The sequence below is a fragment of the Muscardinus avellanarius genome (genome assembly GCF_963383645.1).
Source record: "Muscardinus avellanarius genome assembly, chromosome: 6".
Taxonomy (NCBI): Eukaryota; Metazoa; Chordata; class Mammalia; order Rodentia; family Gliridae; genus Muscardinus; species Muscardinus avellanarius.
In genome coordinates this window covers 88,707,922-88,723,326 of record NC_137791.1, presented here as the reverse complement: position 1 = coordinate 88,723,326, position 15,405 = coordinate 88,707,922, and the positions used below count along the sequence as shown (strand labels likewise).

The 15,405-nt window shown below is 35.6% G+C and overlaps 1 protein-coding gene across 32 annotated transcripts in view; it reads left to right on the top strand.

Annotated features, from left to right (window-relative positions):
* The window catches only part of ADGRL3 (adhesion G protein-coupled receptor L3), a gene marked incomplete at both ends in the record, with an annotated part of 570,571 nt that overhangs the window by 346,602 nt on the left and 208,564 nt on the right, over nt 1–15,405 (top strand). For 22 of the 32 annotated variants that reach the window (XM_080697690.1, XM_080697685.1, XM_080697686.1 and 19 more), the window contains one exon: nt 12,894–13,196. In XM_080697690.1, coding sequence (XP_080553816.1) covers nt 12,894–13,196 — 303 coding nt within the window. The remainder of the gene's footprint in view (nt 1–12,893; nt 13,197–15,405) is intronic. The other 10 variants (XM_080697684.1, XM_080697680.1, XM_080697674.1 and 7 more) reach the window with 1 other exon arrangement.

Sequence of the window (15,405 nt, the reverse complement as noted above, 5' to 3'; positions counted from 1 at the left end):
GATTAATAAATGCTCTGGAAGGAAATGAAATTTCTTAGTGGTTTTAAATAACTTTAAGAGTAATTTAAGGTAGTTATATAATCCTAGTACTTGAAAGGCTGAGACAGATGGAGCTTGGGTTCAAGGACAGCCTCAGCAAAAAGTATCATTCTCAGCAACCAAGTGAGACATTATTTCAAAACAATAACAAAAATCGTAAGGGTTGGAGATGAGGGTATAGGTCGGAGGTAGAATGCCTCTGGTTTCAATCCCTAGTGCCAAACACATAAAAAAATAGCGTTTATGCAGCTTTCTTTCTATATTATTATTTACCTAACTTAAAAAAATAAAACGTTTGGTGGTCTCACCATTGTTAAAGATTCATTGATTCTCAGCATTACATAGGCATATGGAAAGACCAAGCTTTGACTTTGAAACCCTTAATAAAATTAGCATGCCTAGTGTATAAATTGCAGAAAGAGATTCTGTTTTAATCAATCTGTCTTCTCACTTACTTGTTTCATCCTTATGTTTATTTGATGACAAATCAAAGCTGAAGTTCTGGGGGTTTTTTTAGGTACTTGAATAGTATTATAATATTCTCCTCTTTTCTAGACTCTAAACGTAAACAACAAAACAAATAACCAAGAACTGTAGTAACTCTGAAATAGGACCTTATATTTTATCAGTTTCTTTGAAACTGATGCATAGGTAACAAAGACAAAGAGATATATGTTCTCCAAGCATATGTAATCTATCAAAGTTACTAAAATTGCATTCTTAAAAATAAAAAAAAACCTTGAGGTTTAAACAATGGACTCTTTGTCATTGTTTGAGATTTTTCATTTTCAAACATGGAGGGTAATTTTATTTTTCTTGAATTTATTTTACCTTCATATATCTCATAACTTATCAGAGATACATACAAAACAGGTATCCCTTTTTCTTTATAGGTAAATTGTAATTCAGAATAGTAAAACATATGTCACTGCAAATATTAGGCAATATCTCCAGTAACTAGATAACAATGATGTGAAAACTAAGGAAATAAAATGCAATATTGAGGTTAGAAGTAAGAAATAATTCTAAGCCTATACAAATCCAAGTATTTATGCTCTTGGAATGTTGTATTGTTTGTCAAGAAATCAGTAAACTCAAATTCACTTTAACTGAATTCCCAAATTTATTTGTTCATTTTCATGTTTCACCATCAAAGTTTATTCTACATTCCAATTAATTAAACATTTAGAAAGTTTCCATTAATGGGAAAAGCAACATCACTGCATTAATACTTGGGAACATTTTTATACTGAAGGAGTCAAACTAGTTATTTCAATTGTTTCAACTTTAAACAAGTAATATTTAAAATAGAGCGATGGAAGAATTTATATAAGAATGACTAAGCCTTATTTCATTTAAACAAAGAAGCAAATATAAGATCATCAATTTTCAAAGATGTCCTATGTACAGTGAGAATCATGGTATCCATGCTCAAAATCTTCCACTGCCTGGCTAGGCTCTGTGCTCTTGTATGTATGTATGTATGGTCCATATATTCTAATCGTTGTCATTGCCGCCCCACCAACACTTGCACATCCACTCCCATCCAGTCACACTCTAACACAACCCAATTAATCTTATTCAGTAGAAGTTGGATCACATCACTCCTTGGCTGAATACTTTCCAGTGGCTTCCCACACCACCCAGAGTGAATGTTGTGATTTGTGGAATCTCGATCTACAGACTCCATTGCCTCTGATGTCAGTCTAGGGCTTTGGTGATGCCTGGAAAGCCCTTTGGCCACCCATATCCCTCACTCTGTCTTTTCCATGAGATCTTTAGTATCCCCTTAACTGAGAGGCCATCATTGATGCACTACTAAAAATTGTAGTTTCCTCTCTCAATATTTCCCTCACTTTACTCTCTTTTCCCCTGTCTGATACTTAGCACTTTTGTTTTTCTTTTTGTTGCACTGTAGATTGAATCCAGGGCTGTTCTACCTCTGACGTATACCCCGGACCTATTTTTTTATTTTTTATTTTTGAAAGAAGTTCTCATTAAGTTGCTGAGGGCCTAAGTTGCTGAGGTTGGCCTCAAATTTTTAATCCTCCTTTCTCAGTCTCCCATGTATGGGAATTACAGCTCCTTAGCATTTGTTATTTTTTTTTATCTAACATAGTGTATATTTCTTGTCTCCTATTTTGTGTGTGTGTGTGTGTGTGTGTGTGTGTGTGTGTGTGTGTGTTTTCTAGTATTTTAATTTTGGTGTGGTCTAAGGAATGGAATTCAGGGGCATTCTACCTCTCAACCACACTCCAGCCCCTGTCCGCCTTTTACAAATTTTGAATCAGAGTCTTACTAAAGTTACCATGTGCTGATCTCAAACCTGTGCTCTTCCTGTCTTAGCTTCCCAAGTACTGGGGTTACAGACCATTGCCACCAAGCCTATCTTCTTGTCTCTTATTTATGGTCTCTTTTTTATTGATATAAACTATATAAAGGAAATAATTTTTATTTATTTTTACTGTCTATATCCTCAGCATTTAGAATAGTATTTAGTGCATAAAAATATCAATAATCCTTGGTTCAAACTAATGAATAAATAAATAATATCATTAGTAACTATAAATAGTATTTGTTAATTTGTTTTCTCTGCCACATATTTTACTGAGTACTTTAAAGAATATTGTTTTTTCCAGTATTTCTTCATTTAAGAAGTGAACAAAATCTAAGGCAGAAAGGCATTATAATTTGTCCAAGGTCAATATATTTTACATGATGGAATACTGGTCACATTACTTTCTTTTTTTTTTTTTTTTTTTTTGTGTGTGTGTGTGTGAAGTATTGGGGGAGGAACCCAGGGGCTTTCTACCTCAGGGCTATACTCCCAGACTTATTTTATACTTTCTTTGGAAACAAGATCTCACTAAATTGCTGAGAGCCTCACTAAGTAGCTGAGGCTGGTCTTTGAACCTGTGCAATCCTCTGTCTCAGCCTCTCAAGCGCTGGGATTACAAGTGTGCCACCACGCCCGGCTCACATTACCTTCTAAGGTGACTTTTCTGTTACTATCACAATACTTTTAATTTTAAGATTCTCAAGATATTACCTATCGACACCTCATAAGTTGGGAGTGTGCTTAACAATTAAAGGAATATATCTATTGAGTGAATAAATAAAATGTATATATTTCTTCTCTTACTATTTTCTCTTTTCTATTGTCTTCTGTAGCTATTTCTATAAAGCTTTTAGAGAAGGCTTAATGAGGGCAAAGAACAGAGTTAATTATACTCAACATTTTCTTCCCACTTCAATGCCTATCTCATAGTAGTTGGTTAATAAATATGGATAGGATGAATTAACCTTGTAATTCTCAGAGCTGAGCTCCTTTATAGGCACATAACATATGCTGTTCTCAGGCACTCAAAAATACACTTCAAACCTTTACCAGTTCATCAGAAAGTATAGATATATATGAACTTTGGAGTCAAACTAATTACATTAAAATCCTGGCTGGCAGTCAAATAAAATTTGAATAACATGCAATAGTAAGAATTAATGAATGGTTACTTGTATCAGAAAAAGGTACCATAGAAGGCCAATAACTATTTGTTGGTCTAAGATCTTATATAAGAGATATCCAGTTCTTACATTTGTTTTTAATTTCATTCGTGTGTGTGTGTGTGTGTCTGGTACTGGGGGTGGAACCCAGGAGCTTTTCTACCTTTAGGCTATACTCCCAGACCTATTTTATACTTTATTTGGAAACAGAGTCTCACTAAGTTGCTGAGAGCCTCATTCAGTAGCTGAGGCTGGCTTTGAGCCTGGGGGATCCTCCTGTCTCAGCTTACCAAGCACTGGGATTACAAGTATACACCACCACGCCTGGTTCATTTTTAATTTCTGAGAAGTGTAATTAGAGACTATTTAATGTGTTATACTTTTTCCTTCAATCTTGATTTCATTAACACTTATAGAACTAGCTAAAACACCAAGCTATATTATTTTTACATAAGTGAGTTGGATTCATTTTCTATTCTTTCTAGTCAAGTAGGCAGCATTTTTAAAAATATGTGAACTCAAATATTACATTTCATTCACAATGTTAATAGTTGATTGTTATACTGTAGAGTTTTAATAATTTTGAATGAAACCTTTTAATAACTTTTTGTAAATTTTAACTCATTGTAGTTGATTTTCAGCAGTATTTACATACAAATTGATTTTTATGAATATAGTAGAAGAAATGTGCTGTATTTTGATTAAATTCCTTTGTATGTGTGTTGTAGTATCTCTAAAGAGAAAAAAATGACAAACAGCTTCTTAATAAAAGCCAGGCATGGTGGTTCACAAATAAAAGTTGGCATGGTGGTTCATGCTTGTAATCCCAGCATTTGGGAGGCTGTGACAGGAGTATAGCAGTTTGTGGACAGCCTCAGCTACTTAGTGAGGTCCTTTGTAATTCAATAAGATCCTGTTTCAAAATAAAGAATAAAAAAAATAGGGCTAGTGGCGTAGCTCAGAGGTAGAATGCCCCTGAGTTCCATCCCCAGTAAAAATAAATAAATAAATAAATAAATAAATAAATAAATATAAACAAACAAATCTAGCTTTACCATTTGTGAACGGTATGAGACTGGGACATTTACTTAACCTCTCAGTGCTTTAGTTATGAATGTAGAGCATTACAACACAACCTAACACACAAAAAATGTGCAAGAAATGCCAGCTATTGGCGGGTGTGGTAGCACACACTTGTAATACCTGTGCTTGGGAGGTGGAGACAGGAGGATCGCGCAGGTTCAAAGCCAGCCTCGCTGGTTAAGGAGATCCTGTTTCCAAATAAAAATATAAAATAGGTCTGGGAGTGTAGTCCAGAGAAGGGTTTCCAGGAACCCCAGTACCTGGGAAAAAAAGAAATAACAGCTATTATTTCACACAATTGTTTGTTGATTGTTTATTGCCTATTTGTCTATTGAACAGTTATTAAGTATTTTAGAATTCATACATTTACCTTATATTGTGGTCCTAAATCCTTACTTAGAAGAATTAAAAATGCCATTAACAAAAATAATTTAAGTCTATAACAATTACTTTCTCTACTCTCAACAGCAATGAGCAGGCTACTTCGTGGATCAAATGCAATTTCTCAATATCTTGAGATAGTATAGTTGAAAGTAGGATCCCTATAGCAATCCCTAAGTTGTTCCTCTATTCTTTTTATAAATTTGCAACCTTTAGAAAAATATCAAATATTTTAATGCACCAGTTTTACCATCAATAGGGTAAGAATTATTAAGTATGTCTTCTCACAGATTTGTTTTTAGATAAGGAAATAAGGTTTTGTAAAAGTGCTCAGAATATTGCTTGGCTCATACTGTATACTCAATACATTCTCAGTGGGTCTGGACCATGGGAATACCTATAAAAGTATATGTGAGCAGTGTTTGCGATGAATTAATTTCTAAATCTATTGAGCCTCACCTGTGTATACGTGTGCATAAGTTCTCTCCAATGTTCAACAATAGCATTATTGTAGTGAAAAAGGAGAGATTTTGATAGACCTCTAAGTCCTACTAATTGCCAGCTATGTAAACTTCAGAGAATTGCTTACTATGACCTCTTTCATCCCTATAAGAAAGTATGTATGCCTGAAGCTTGTTAGGAGCATAAATTAGAGCATGCAAGCCGGGCGTGGTGACGCACGCATGCAATCCCAGCATTCAGGAGGCTGAGACCAGAGGATCGCAGTTCGTGGACAGGCTTAGCTACTTAGTGAGGCCCTCTGCAACTCAGTGGGACCTGGTTTCAAAAAAAACAATAGGGCAGGGGGTGTAGCTTGGAGGTCGAATGCCCCTAGGTTCCATCCCCAGACCCCCCCCCCCCACAAAAAAAAAAAAAAAAAAAAGAGCAAGCATATAAAAACATTTATCACAGTTCTTGCATGTTTGCATGTTAGGGTCTAAATACATAGCAGATAATTTCAATAAGATTCTCCCCAAATTTTATATTTTAGCTCATTACCTTACATAATAGGATCATTATAATTTTATATTTATTAAAATAGATAATTCCTCCTATTAAAAATAAGGATAATATTCTAGGAGAGAAGCAGAAAATATAAATTTATCAAATTACAAAACTAAATAAATATGCCTCTACATGGTTGATACTCTGTGGAGACTCACTATCTCAAGAGACCATGGGCCATAGATCATAAATGGATTCTGAATAAAATTGGACAGTTTCATGATGGGTAATATTAATGTTTCTTAAAAAAAAAAACGAGGTATAATCAAATCTGCTGCAACTGGCTGCTATCCATGGGGGTCAGGAATAATTTTCTCTTTCCACTCTGAGTGCTTCACAAGTAGCCAAAAGCCCCTTGCAGCGCTATGATGGTTTGGGTTTTCTTGTTTCCTCTATCAGGCCCTTGGGAAGCTTTCTTTAGTAATTGACTTTGGACTCAAACGAATATTTGGAGGGTGGGGAGAAGGAAATGCTTCTGTAGTCAGCCAAAATCTTGCCTGTTGGAATGAAGTTAACACAAAAGAAAGATTTGTAATGAGAAAACCATTGAGAGAGGTACATATTGTAGGAGAGAAAAGGAAAAGTGAAGGCGAATCCGTGAGTGGTAAAGCTTTCTCTTGCTCTGAGATAACACGCATTGTGAGAGTGAGTGGGCTTCTGCTGCGAAGTCTATGTCAAGGTTGCATAGTTTATATCATGTCTTAATCTTTATGTCTTTTAAAGATGCTTATCACAAATAATATGTCTGATAATCAAGGATAGTAATGCATTACTTCTTATTTCCTTCAGCCTCTTCTTAAAGGGTTATGGAGGACTGTAATTATGGAATGCATAAAGTGATTGACATTGTTTGTTTAGTAGCAAACTATTAAAAATATAGAATATAAGCCAGGTGTGGTGGCATACGCTTGTAAGCCCAGCATTTGGGAGGCTGAGAGAGGAAGATCACAGTTTGAATACAGCTTTAAGCTACTACTTAGTGAGGCCCTTTGCAACTCAGTGAGACCCTGTTTCAAAATAAAGAATAAAAAATAGGGCTGCTGGTATAGCTCAGAGGGAGAATACCCCTGGCATCCCCAGTACCACAAAAAAATATAGAATATAGAATGTAGGATACAAGTTTACTTACTATTTGTGTGATTATGATCCTCTTACTATTTAAGCCTATGTTTTCTCATTTTTTTATATTGGGAATTCACAGTTAATACTCTACACATTTTTTAGTTAAAAATCAAATAAAATAATAGAGAAAAATATTACAAAATTTAAAGTACTATAAACTGTTGGTTATTTTTCATGTTTTCTATTAGGATATTCCACAAACTATAATTTATAATAACATTGAAAATATTTGTTTTGTCAAGAAATAATGGAGACAAGTTTCAACAAAATAAATTAAGTGGCATACTCTTATAAGCCCAGCTACTTGGGAGGCTAAGGCAGGGGAATCACAAGTTCAAGACAAGTCTAGACAATGTATAACCTGTGACAAAATAAAATGTAATGAGAAAGTAAAGAGACCTGGGGATGTACTCAGTGGAGAAGTGCCTCTGGGTTTAATCCCAGTACCAAAAATATTAAAAATAAAAATAACTAAATAAAATCATAAGAATGAAATAGCTATGAACAATATATGTCAAAGGATTAGAGAATTAGGATTTTTATTTGTTTTGCTGTATTTTGTTTTGTTTTACAGTGGTAGTGTTGAACCCAGAAACATTCTACCATAGAGCTGTACCCCCCAGTCCTTTGTATTTCTTATTTTGAAACAGGGGCTTGCTAAGTTACTAAGTTACTGGCCTTGAATTTGTGATTCTCCTGTGGTAGCCTCCCAAGTGCTAGGATTACAAGCATGCACCATGGAGCCTGGCTGCTGCTGCTTCTCTTTCTCTTCCTCCTCCTCCTCCTCCTCCTCCTCCTCCTCTTCCTCCTTTTGATAAGGTAGGGAGGGTAAATCTTAATATGGAAATTTGTTTATTTTATGAAAATAATTTCTGTAAGTAAAATGAGCACAGTAACAATGACAAAGTAATAAAGAAAACTGCACAATTTTGATGAAACATCATATGTAAGTATTTACTCAAACTTATTTTTAGACTTTAATCTTTCCTTGATACAGGACAACATAAGGCCCTTAATAATACATAGTTTTATGAAGATATCTATGTTCTCAGGTAAGATCCAATAAAACGCTATATACTGAAAAAGAGTCATATCACCTCTCCCTTGCAGAAAGATAAAGACAAATTCTTATAGCATATGATATGGGCTGTAATTTTACCAGTCAATGACTTTTTAATGAATCTAGATCTTTTTTTCTCACTATCAGCATGAAGACAAGTTCTTTCTTGGCTACTACTGACAGCATGTAGATCACTAGTACTTATTCTGCCAAAGGCTAGCATTGAGCAGAGCCCTTGAGAGTCCTGGGAACAATAAATGGAAGGGAGGGGATGAGAGATCAGGGACTGCTTTTAAAACTGACTTTTATTCTACTTAAAGTCAAACAGAATGGCCTGACCCTGCTTGTAGACATCTCTGTGTGGCAGAGTTCCAAAGAGATACGTTCTATATTGATCCTTAACATCAGTGTGTCTGTACTAAACTGACTCTGATGCATTTCATAAAAATGGAACTTAAAAATAAATCTCTTCTCAATGTTGCTGCTTCATAAGAGCACAGTCATTTTCATATGATTGCACTGAGACAGAGTCATTTTGAGGAAAGGAGGTTTTATATTTTCCTCAATTATTTCTTCTTTGAGTTGTCTAGTGGTTTTCTTAGTGATGGCATAAGATACATTTATAAGATAAAATTTTTGGTTTATTCACTCTTGTGACTCTTACCTATGACATTTGATATTTTTTTCTATTTATCCTTTTCCTTCTTTTGTGCTACTGTACCCTCTACTGCTTGCTTTTATATCTGTGATCCTGGGAATTGAACCTATGACCTCAAACATGCTTGGCAGGTGCTTGACCTCTGACCTACTTCCCCAGCCTATCTACTGCTTTTTTCACTTATGGCTGATGTTTGTCTTTAACAACAACAAAAAAAATGAAATGAAATAATTTTAACAAAGCATGCTATTATATGACCCAGACTTAGTAAATTTGGAAAAGGTCCTTGATGGAGATGGCATCCAAGCTAAGCCCCAAAGGATAAATTGGAGTTGGCCTGGGGAAAATGTACAAAAGCTCTGAGTCAGGAACTGCTCAGTTGGGGAACTACTGATAATTTCATATAACTTGAAGAGCAGAGTGAAAAGACAAGGAAGCATTGTTCATGAGCTGGAGAGATTAACTCTGGAAGGGCTTTGGGCATGAAGACAAAGAGTTTTGCTTTTGTTTGGAGGACAGACTGAAACCACTTAATGATTCCAATCAGAAGGGTAATATATTCCAATTTATACCTTAAAATCTCTGGAAAAAGATAGGGAATGGTTTGAATAAGGTAATTTTAGGCGCAATTAAAGACCATTAATTTTCACTATGTGTTGCTGTTGTTAAATACATTTCAGTGTGATCCTGTTGACTTCAAAAGTCTGAAATCTGAATCATTTAAATAGAGCACAATGATTCATATATTAAATCTATGCCAAAAGACAAATTATTCAAAATTGGTACATCTGGAGTCACAGCAAGCAAAAATCTTGTGGCAGTATGTCATTGCTTTTTATATATGATTTGTGTGATTTGAAAAAATAGGATAGAAAACTTACCACTTGAGCAACTAGGTGTTTTATTATAGCAAAAATGATTGCTGAACAAGCCTTTTCTCCTCCCAGTTATATGCAAATTAAAGCATCTAGTTGAAGAAAGGTACATTCATCTTGAAAGCATTCTTCAGTACCTAGATAACTCTCAAGAAGAAAAAGAAGACAATTGAAAAGCAGTTGCTATTTTAAAAGTATTTTCCACTCTAACTCAATGACTTTTCTGAACAAGTTAATTTGAGCATGAGATTATTTAGATAATAACAGGTAACTGCCATGAACCTCCATTTTTATATGATCAAACTAAAAAAGACAAAGTGGAACGAGCGATGCTTTGTTTGAAACAGAAACTTATAGCTCATCATCAATGAAAAGATTATAGTCCCTGTCAGAAAATTAAAAGTTACTCAAAATGCTTCTTTCAAAAGTACAAATGAGAAGTGGCATTATTTAAATTAAATGAGTCAGAAAAAACACTTGGAGTTAGCTTTTAACTATTTCCTTACTTACTATTCCCCCAAGTAATACAGTATAAAAAATTTTTGTAGAGAATGTTCTTAGAATCCAGCAATTATACTATTCACATGAATTTTAAAAATAATATTTGAAGCCAGGCATGGTGGTGCATGCTTGTAATCCCAGCATTTGGGAGGCTGAGACAGGAGGATCACAGTTCGCAGACAGCCTCAGCTACTTATTGAGGCCCACTGCAACTTAGTGAGATGCTGTTTCAAAAATAAAGAATAAAAAATAGGGCAGTGGTGTAGCTCAGAGGTTGAGTGCCCTTGGGTTCATCCCCAGACCCGCAAAATTAAAAAATTAAAAATAAATAAAAATATAATATTTGATGCTGTTAAATATTTAATTTTCAAGTTAGTAAGTATTCATACTTGTATATAATACTTTCCAAGTTTTTCACTGTTTTTATGAAAATAATGTATATTGAGTCCTATTTTTATTCTTTATAATGATAGGCATCAATTTTATGTAATAGTTCTGTTAATATTTTGTTAAATTTCCTGCTTGAATTGTATCAAATGCTTAGGGTAGGTAATTTTATGAATCCTGAGCTTGTATTTTATGAAAATAAGAACTGAAATAAGACTGTTGACATTTTGCTTTGGTGTTTCTTTCAGCAGCAGCAACAGTTAAAAACAAAACAAAACAACAACAACAACAAAAAAAAAACAACAAAAAGTTACTAGGCTGCTGTGTTCACCTACTGATAATGATGTGATAAATGTGGAAAATGGTGATTAAGGGAAAGAAAGAAAAATAGATGGATTTCATATGGGACACAGAATCAACAAGGCTTGGCAATTTGGTGTACATAGTATATGTGGAGGAAGAGAAGAAAATTAATACTCTGACATCTCAAATGAACTTTGAGTAGATATGATTATGAACACTACCATTCACATAGAATAGTAGAAAGATGAGGAACTTTGAGAATGGAGGGGGGAAAAAAGAGAGGAAAGCAAGACAATAATGAATAGCATCACTTCAAGGAATGCTACAATTTCAATAATTAAATGTTTAGGAATCATTTAATACCTTCTCCCCCCACCATGTTTATCCTTTTTTGGAATTTGGTGATTTATATTTGCTGAACACACTGAGATGAATTTGGGACCTCCTCTGGGGCAGCAGAGAGTTGAAGTCCTTTAACATATGTGTATCTAACTTCCTTTAAGTAGACACTGAATGGCTAACAGCTGGAGGCCCATCACAGGACTCCCTACAGCTCCTTCAGCCTGAGTTAACTTGAATGAGGCTAGAGCCAGTGCCTACAGTGTATTGTCAGTATGTGAAGTCAGGAGTAGTTTTGAATTTTACAGCTAGGAATTCAGGGTATGTATGTGGGGGAACTGGTATACTTTTGCAATGCCACGATAAAAATACAAATATATTTTCTCCCACAGAGGATTCTCTGCAGTGAGCATTCTTTTTATTGTTGGGAGATGTCTTAGATGTAGTCTAGATTTAGTTACCTATTAATATATCATCAAGCAATCTAATGGCAGTTAACTCTTTATAGGAAAGATTTTTTTTTTTTTTTTTTTTTTTTTTTTTTGTCTCACGGTTTTAGGAAATTCAGGCCATTGGTCAACCAGCTCCATTCCATTTCTTTGGGTCTGAGGTGAAATCAGAGATAGAGAAAGACTGCCAGGCTCATGACAGTTAAAAAGCAGAGAGAGAGAAAGGGGCCAACAAGAAGATAAACCCTTCAAGGGCACATTGTCTGTGATCTGCTTCCTACAACTAGTTGATTATCCCAGTGGTTCATTCAGCTCATTCAGTTCATTCAGTTCATTTCAGTGAGAAATCCAAGGCATGGATTAATCTACCAGTGAGTTCAGAGCCTGCCTGATCCAATCGCTGTCTAAATCACTACTTCTGAACATTGATACATTGGGACAATGTTTTCAACACATACAGTTTTGGGGATATTTTAGTTCAAAACCATAACAGGATCTAACTAATTTTATTTGGACTTTGGAACATATTTTCCAATTTACAAGAGAAAATTTACTAGAAAATAATTTAGGGACATAACTACTTCAGGACCTCTTATATTCTACATTAGGTAATGCCAAGCTTGAAAACTGTTAATCTTGGTAAATTCTAAGAATATCAGAGTAGATCTCTCAGCTACTCTAATGTTTAATTGCTCTCTTTTTTTTTTTTTATCTGTGAACTCTTCTCTTTTTTTTACTTCTTCCCTATTTGCTGCATGTTTAGAAATTTATGTTATAGCTATCATGAATCGGGTATCCTATATAACTATTTTTTTCTATACCAATTTTGAAAATTTTAAGAAGCCCTTTTAAACTTTTAATCCTATAATTGTCAAAAAAGGCTGAGAGCATTAAGAAGCTTACTGAGGAGTTGTATTATAATTTCATTTTCTGTGATTAGAGTTCAGAAGAATATAAAAAGCTTATGTTTGGCAGTGGCCAAATAGCCATTTGGGTTCTCAAATAGCACTCTGATACCTTGGTATTGGCTTTTTTTTTTTTCATGTTTAAAATAAAAAAGAAGTTGAGAATTTTTAGAATATTTGAACTCTTTGAGCTGTCAAATAAAAATGGTTTTTAAAGTGTTGAGATATCTTGAGGTCCTACTGTAAACAAGCAATGTAGGTGTTTTGTTTCTAATTTTGTTTCAGGAATCTCTACTACAGGATCTCTTGGCATGGGAAGCACGACCACCAGTACCACTCTTCGGACCACGACTTGGAGCTCAGGAAGGAGCACCACCCCGTCAGTGTCAGGAAGAAGAAACCGGAGTACCAGCACCCCGTCTCCAGCTGTGGAAGTGCTTGATGACATCACCACCCACATTCCATCAGCCGTCTCCCAGATCCCAGCTCTAGAAGAAAGCTGTGAGGCTGTGGAAGCCCGAGAAATCATGTGGTTTAAAACTCGCCAAGGACAAATAGCGAAGCAGCCATGTCCCGCAGGAACTATAGGTGAGTGCTGGAGCCAGCGGGCAAAAGTATGGGTTCTGAAGGAAGGCATGAGGATGAAGAATTTTTAATTCTAATGTGGGGGAGCCGCCAGCCTACTATCTCTACTGGCCGACCCCTGTTCCTGGGTCAATATTTCCTATGGGTCGACGACTATGCCTGGGTCAGTATTCTCTATAGCGCTGAGGCTTCTGGCCGACGCCTACTTCCGGGTCAATCTCATCTTTACTGCACCAACGCTGGGTTTGTATTTCAGAGGTATTTATACAGTCACAGGTCAATCAATATCCTCGTGCTACCACCACCAGAATACAATAAAGACCAATACAAAACACATATATTACGATAGGTTAATCAGAACCCTCGTGCCATCACCATCTGATCTTCCCCTCAAACCTTGTTGACTCTGGGCAAAGGACAGTCAGCTGAGTCAGAGAGAGTAATCTAGGGGAAAGCCTTAATGGATCCCCACAATTCCCCCTTTTTTACTATATTCAAAGAAGACTGTTCCTGTCTTGGGTTGTTTCCTTCAGGTATGAAGGATTACCCATCTTTTGATAAGCTGTATATCCTGTTTTAGGTTTCCTTGTCCCAAGGAAATCTTACCTGTCATTGGCTACCAGACTCTTAAATGGGGGTACTTTTCAAACGTAAATTGTGCACTTCTGTTAAATAAAAATGTTCTCACTTTGTCCTAAGACCACACTTTGTCCCGAGTCTCTAACAAACAAGGTATTGGGAATATTAGTAAGATAGGCACTTCAGTAAAATTTTCTCCAATTAACACAATGATTTTCACATGTCAAATCTGCTTAATAGAGTAAACAAGTTATCAGTGGGCTAACATTTTTATATCCTTTCCTTGGGCAGGGCTCCACAAGACCAAACCTTCAATAGCACAATTACTATCAGTCTTTGTCCAAAATAATCAGAAGTACCAATAGTTTGTCCAAAATAATACTATCAGTCTTTGTATTATCAATTCTCTGTCCAAAATATCAGTCTCTGTACTTGTCTGCAATACCACGGGTGTCAACTGCAGACATCCCATCTTCCCGACATTTTTACCAGTTCTTTGTCCAGCATAACCAAAAGTTTCCACAATGGGTGCAAAATTCAAAGCAAGAAGTCCCAGCAATCACAAGTTGTTACTGAAGACAGCGATCTCCCACTGCTCCTAAACAGCTGGATGAAGTATGGGATGATCCGGAATGTAAGCCCATGTTTCAGTCATCAGCATTAATCCGAGAGTCTTATTTTTTTAATTGATCCGTTATGCACAAGCCGCTCAGATATCCACTGTGCATTATTTCGTCCTGTGAAAAACCACAGACATGCCCTCTTCCCCACATCATTACGGGATCAGGACCTTTCCAAATTCCTGTGCAAGGATCTTTCCATTTTATTAAAGCAAAATTGTTTTTTGGAGGATGGATGCCAATATCTATCTGCTGCTGTGCGACCAGTTTTGTCAGCATTCAAAAAATTAAAAATAAAAAGAGCATGATTTATAAAGTTCTGTGATAAATGGAGATATAACTCCCCCCTTTTATTTATTTTCAAAACATTCAAGAAATTAATTACACCTCCTTGACCCAGTTTTGTCGGCATTTAAGAAATCTAATAAAGCTTCCTTAACCATTAGGGTCTTCAGTGTCTGGGGAAACTCTGAATCCCCTAGTATCTTCTCCATTTTTTTGCAGCCTGATTTATGGCTACTTGAAGCGGTGAAATTAAAGAAAAAGATCTGAGTTTTTCAACACTTCGTTCAGCAAATGCTACAATAAGGAGTGAAGGCAAAGTGCCTTTGTTTTCTGTCTTAGTTTCTGTAGCACAAGGCATATCCTTTAACATATATACAAAAAACAAAATCTACTCTTTTGACCCATTGCATATTACAACATTTTGGACCCATTGGATTTTTACAACTCTTACGTTGGGAACTAATCTTCTGACCTGTTGTCTATTACTATTTGCACATTAGGCACCTTCATTTTCTATCTTAGTTTCTTCATTTTCTGCCTTAGTTTCTTTTGTGCAAAGCTTTACTTTAGTGACTGATTATATATTACAAAATTCCCATGTTTCACCATTACCAAAAATCTTTGAGCGCGCTCCTTTTTTTATTCAGCGATGTCCTTCATGAGATCCTCAGTTTCAGAATTGTCCCTATATGGGCCCCCACCTGCTGGAGCCAGCTGGCAAAAGTACA